Genomic DNA, 6,000 nt, shown 5'->3' with positions numbered 1-6,000 from the left:
AAACCATCCTTGTTAAAATGACTATGTGCATCAGCAAAGAGCACAGGACATTAGGGAAAGTGCTTAGCTGGCTGGTACACTGGCCTTGCTCCTCCAAACCAACTGTCGTGGCAAGGCCATGTGGCCGAGGACAGTCCCCTGAGTGACTTGGTCAAAGTAAATATGGAGTGACGCTGAGCAGTTCTGACACCTAAATTATCCTGGGGACAGGCTGTGAAGGGCACCAGGTCCACCGCTCTTTTGCCATCACTATAAATAATTGAAATTGAAACCCCGGCTGCGGGATCATGATTCTCCTCTATTTCTGACGGACTCTTCCCTGGCGGTGAGCTGAGCCCTCGGTGGAGAGGGAGATGGCTATGGCAAGGCTCAGCCCTGTGGGCATCGCCGAAGAGGCCCATGAAACCTTCTGATCTGGGGTTGTTTCAGAAGATGTTCTCCAGGGAAGGTGGATCACGCAGCCCGAGTCTAGAAGCATAATCTCAGTTCGTCTGCCACACCTTGGCCTCGTACTAAAAGGACTCCCCTGGCAGGAGGGTCCAGACCCTCTCAGGGGGCATCTCAGGGGGCAGGGCAATGGCAACACGAGTACCAGAGCCTGCACAGCAACCCTGCGGTAGGGGGACCCAGTGTGGTTGGAGGGCTGTGGTCGGGAGGAGCGGTGCTCAGCAGCCTCTGAGGTTGGTGAGCCAGACATCAGCCCAAGAGGAGCCCTCCCAGGCAAGCAGCCGCACAGTGCCAGGCCAGCCCAGCCCAGGGAGTGCCCTCGAGGGCCTCATGGCCACCCTCTGGCTGTGTCCTCATATGACCCCAGGGAGGCCTCTAGCTCAGGTTAAGAACAATGTGCAAAATTCTCCTTGACTTATGACCTGAGTCTGCCTTGTGCCCAGCAGGAGGCATTTGGAATAAGAGGACCTTCTCCTCTCCGGGCTCTCAGGGGAAGCATACCACACCGTGATCCAGGGGAGGGGCACTGGGAGGAGTGCGCCTGTCAAAACGAGCTGCCCATCTTTCATGAGGTGCTTTGGACAAGGAGATAGCATTCGCCATGGGACATTGGAGACAGGAGCAGGTAAAGAGGAAGACGACCCCTCACACACCACTTGGTCTCTGCCATGCAATACCCAGGAACCTTTGCGGCCCCTGGGCGTGCCTGAGACCACATCTCCACCTCAGCTCACTCAAGTTCACATGTTCTGCCAGGAGAACTTCTCACCAGGCAAACAGATGCTTTTCAAGATTGGAGGCTTAAAATATTTTTTTTTCCTTCCAGATGATATTTTTGCCTTTTTGCCTGGATTTAGGGATTCTTGCTCTGGGAGGCAGGGTGCAGGGGAGAGGTGGGGGAGGGGATGCTGCCACCAGCTTCCGGGTGGCTCCTTTTCTCCTGAGTAAATGGAAGAACAAGTCCAAACACAAGAGGAAAAGGCAGAGGAACCACCCAGATTCTTGGAGGGCAGTGTCCCCTCCCGGCAGGATAGGGGACACAAGGAGCCAGGCTGCCATCAGGTGGAACACGAGTTCTTTAAGAAAACAGTCCCTATTTTTGTGTGCCATGGCAAACTCTGGGCTGAATGCAAGGGTTGCCATGGCGACACCCCTTTCCTTCTCCTTACGGATGGTCACGTGGGACCCACACACATTCTGGAAGCCACTGCTAGCAGCTCCAATGCTGAGTCCTGTTGGGGGCTCTGTCTGCACCTGGAATGGTGAGAGACAGTTTCTTTGGGGGCTAGGGGACCAGGTCCACTTTTCTCTCTCTCATAGGTAAAAAGCCTTCCTGATGGTCATCTGCATGGTGAGGGTGGGGGAGGACGGTCACCCGTTCTTGTAGCCAGCATGAGTCAAACTGGGTTTGCCGAGCGTTCAGCCACCCATGGCTACCAGCCCTGGTCCCTGAGTCCTACATCTCGTCTCCTACAGGATAGTGGCTCTTTCCTCTAGAGGAAGTTCCTGTAGAGGTCACCTCCAGTGGAGGCCCACAGGGCCCTCCTGGGGCATAGGGGACAGCACCTTCTGGAACCTTCAGCTGTGAACCCCATGGCCGCTGTGATGAGGAGGCTGACTAGCAGAGCCCTGGCACAGCCACTGTGTGAGCAGGGCTGGGAGTGGGGCCGCCTGGTAGCCCAGGTCTACCTAAGACAGACCGTCCAGGCAAAGCAGCGAGGGCTCAAGTCCTGGTGACAAACTCAGAGCCCCCAGAGTCTAAGGAATGCCTACTAGCTCAGGAGGCTTCCATACACAGCAGCCCTCAGCCCCGGAGCCGCGTGCTAGGGTGACCTCCAGGCGGTCAGGAGAATGCTGGCTTCCCTCCCTCCCCTCCCCATAGCAACACCCAGCAGGACACATGCTCCTGGATTCTCTCTGGCTGGATTCCAGACCCCTGAGAGTGAGCAAGGGGTCCTTTAAGGGAAAGGTTGCTCGGGCTCTGCAGGGAACAGGCGCTGGTGCCCCCCAGAGCAGCTCTAGATCCCCGTCCTGTATCGCAGCTCACCTCCTGCCAAAAAATCAAACCCGGCCTCCCTTGAGGTCGACGCTCTCCAGGGGAGTCAGGACCTGCTGCATGCCACCTGGCCACCCAGCCTCAGAGGTCGCCATGCAACCCCTTCTCACGGGGTAGGGTCCTCAGAGGACCATCCTGGGTTCCTACCTAGTCTAGCCTCTGTTCCTAGAAGGGTGTGGTTTAGGGCTTCAAGATCAGCAAAAGATAGGGAAAGGTGTCCCTACCAGACCTGCAGTGCCCTCCTGTCCATGCCCAGCTGGGGAGGGGAGTGCCCTGGGAAGGAGCTATGGAGGAAGTTGGATCAACTTCAGCATTTGGACCTGTGGTATCCTAAGGGGACTGCAGTCCTCAGCCAAGGGGAGGGACAGAAAGGCAGGGGTGCTGTGGGCATGGGGCGGGGCTTGGCAGGGCAGTGGCAAGCAGGCTGCTGCCCTTAGCCCGGCCTGGATGTGCCAGATGCCAGGGAGTTTGACGAGGATGTCACCCCCTGGGCTCCTGGGAGCTTAGATCTGCTCCGTCTTTCTATGGCTCAAACCCTAGTGTGACTTGTGCTCATTGTGAATGTGCAGCTCTCCGCGGTGCGAGGGTTTCTACAGCCGCCCCACGGTACAGAGCTGAGTCGGACAAAGACCCTAGTGGAGACCGTGGGTGCTCCACATCTAAGAAGGCAGCAGGGAGAAAGCAGAGGGAAGGCCCGGGGGACATGGGCGGCACCACAGCACCCACCCCTGCCTTGGGAGAGGAGACACCCTGCCCCAGTCCTGGAGGGAAGGGGACCGGAGCTGGTGCCCTGGAGCCAGACAATTGCATTACAGAAATACAGACCTGAGCCAGAAACATACACAGGGACAGCACGTCCAGGGCCACTGGCCACTCTGACTGCAAGCTGGAGCTGACAGAGGCAGCTGGGAGGGTGCCCACCTGACCATTGGGATTAGGTCCCTTCCCAGCAGAAGTGCTCTGCAGGCAGGAGTGAATGCCTGCTGCAGTGGCCAAGCGCACCGACGTGTTCGTGTGAATCAGTTGTGAGTCTGAAAGCCAGGATGTCCGTGGCTCCCTCTGCCCATCATCCTGCTTAGGATCAGATTTCTCTTCTTTAGCTGGGGAAGACTTAATGAAGCAAGTTGAAGATGAGGACGGGAAAGATGCAGGTGACCTGAACCTACAGAGGGGTCTAGCCTGGGAACCTGGAGGGGCTGCTAGGCCAGACATCGAGGGTGGGCGCTGCGAGACCTCTGCACCAGTCTCGTCTCTCCCCTCCCGCTGTTGGCCTTGCCCCTGCCAAGAAGCAGGGGTGAGTGTGGGAGGGGAGGACGCGATTACGTGGACAAGGGGCCAGGAGAGTCTTGCACGGGAAGCAGCCGTCCCTGTCCACACGTCCGGGTGTTGAGACGCCCGTGATTCGTGGTTCTTTTTCTTTAAGGACAGCACAGGCGGCAAAGCTGGGATCAGGGCTCTCTGCAGATTCCAAAATGCTGGTGCGGGGTGGGCTCTAGGAACAGAAGGCCAAGTGCCACGGAAACCGATGAGAGCGCCCAGCTCTCCCCACGTCCTGTAGGAAAGGCAGTAGGAACGGAAGCAGGGGGGTGCAGCGGCGGCAGCCAGGGCTGCACCCTGTCAATGGCTTTCCCCTCACGCCTTGGGGGGTCTCCACGGGTGGAGAGAGGAACCAGGGCAAGGTGGAAAGTCCCCTCTTCTGTAGCAACCCAGAAGGCAGCCTCCTGGGGCTGAGGGTCCACCTCAGCCCGAGGCTCTGGGCCCCGGGTTGGAAGAAGGGGGTGTGGATGGAGGTGACCGCGGCTCGCGCCTCTCTCCTCTAGCTCTCGCCGCCACCGTTACACCTGGATGGCCACTGGAATTCCGAGATGGGAATGAAGTTTATCTCCAGAGTCACTACTGGCGGTTGAAGCAATAACTCGGAACTCCTGGCTATTTATTGCATTAGGAAACAAAACCATTAAAGCGTTGAAGACAGCCCTTGTGTGTCCCTGCCAAGGAGATGGAGTGGGTTTGCAATCCCGGTTGCCCTGCAACCTGGGGCTCTTTCCTGAAGGGTACCATCAATGCATCAGCCACAGGTCCAGATCTGCGGAGCGCAGGAAGAGTCCGCCCGCGGGCATGCACATGCGCGGTGAGCTGGCGGCTGGAAGGCTGGCGGGAGGCTACTCCATGCCGCTCCGGAGGATCTGATTGGCTGCGATCAGCATGACGCTGATGATGAAGGCCATGGCGAAGGCGCAGATGAGGCTCTTCCGGACGCAGGTCTGCCGGTTCTGTTTCTGGGAGTGCACTGTTTGGGGTGGGGGTGGGGGTGAAGGTAGGGGTGGGGGTGGAGGTAAAGGACGTGGAAGGAGGGGTCGGGAGGAGAGAAAAGAGAGAGGGACACAGTGAGATCACAGCCCAGCCTGCTGCAGGGTGAGGCTGCTCAGGCCGAGTGGGCACTGCTCATGGCCCCTGTCGGGACTGCTCACCTGGCAAAGGTGGGGAAAGGTGAACCTCTCCAACAGGAGCCCTGACTGACGTTTTCGGAGCAAGGGACAAGCACAGATAAATGCAGCTGGAGTGACTTTGTAAGTGGCACTACCAGCCACCTGCATTTCTGTGGCTGACAGGAGGGGTGAGGTGGCAATGCCTCACTGTACCTGTGTCCTGGCTGGGAGCAACTCACCTTCCTGGAATTGCCCCAGGGTGGTCCCTGGTCAAAATGACGCCCAGCCATTCTGAGATTACTTTAGATGTCTCTCGAACCAGGCTCCTGGGCCAGCAGCAGCCCGCCCCAGCAGAAGCTTATTTAAAAAGCAGATCCCTGGCCAGGCCCACTCCAGATCTGCTGACCCATGCTCCGGGGGTGGATCCCAGTGATCTGTATGACAAGCCTGGGTCCTGCCCAGGCCTGAGCAGTGGTGACAACACTCTCTTCTCCAGCGTGAAGACAGGGAGGCACAAGCCCTCTCAATTTTTGGAAGCAAGGGGTCCACCATAGCCTGTGGCCCCAGGTCTGACCAGGCCTGAGCTTGGCCTGACCTTGATTTGCTCTCTTCTGCTTCATCTTTCTGACAGGCTGGGCCTTGTACCACCATTTATTTTTACAAGGCTCTTGTGAAATCATTTGTAGGTCTCATCAAAGCAATCATTACAGTGGGTGACTAATGTGGGCCAGAAACAGGGCCATGGAAATAACCAGGAGGCACAGTGGCTGTGGGAGGAGGAGGGCTCTGCCAGGTGCCATGCTACCCCAGAAGGGCTTCTGGTCCCTCCACGTCCCCCACTCCTGGCCCTAGCTCTGCTCTCCAGTGGTGTCCTACGTGATTGACACCCCACGCCCCGGGGCAGGCAGGAAGCCCTCTCCACCAAGCTGCCCCTGGCCCAGCGAACAGCACCACTGGGCCCAACGTCAGTGGGATTCTCAGTCGGTGGCAGAATGGCCTCCCCAGGTCTCAGGGACGGAGGCGGGGAGTAGGTGTTTTAAAGAGCTCTCTGGGTGATCAGGCAACTTC

At 58.1% G+C, this 6,000-nt stretch overlaps 1 protein-coding gene across 2 annotated transcripts in view; it reads right to left on the bottom strand.

Moving 5' to 3' along the window:
* Window positions 1-2,342: 2,342 nt before the first annotated feature.
* Caln1 (calneuron 1) overlaps window positions 2,343-6,000 on the bottom strand; it is a 276,336-nt gene continuing 272,678 nt past the window's right edge. For both annotated transcript variants that reach the window (XM_071605244.1, XM_027948661.2), the window contains exon 6: window positions 2,343-4,793. In XM_071605244.1, coding sequence (XP_071461345.1) covers window positions 4,666-4,793 — 128 coding nt within the window. In that variant the 3' untranslated portion in view covers window positions 2,343-4,665. The remainder of the gene's footprint in view (window positions 4,794-6,000) is intronic.

The sequence above is a fragment of the Marmota flaviventris genome, chromosome 19, assembly GCF_047511675.1.
Source record: "Marmota flaviventris isolate mMarFla1 chromosome 19, mMarFla1.hap1, whole genome shotgun sequence".
In the NCBI taxonomy this organism is placed as follows: Eukaryota; Metazoa; Chordata; class Mammalia; order Rodentia; family Sciuridae; genus Marmota; species Marmota flaviventris.
Note: the sequence above shows the minus strand (reverse complement) of the source record. Positions and strands in the feature narration are given on the sequence as shown.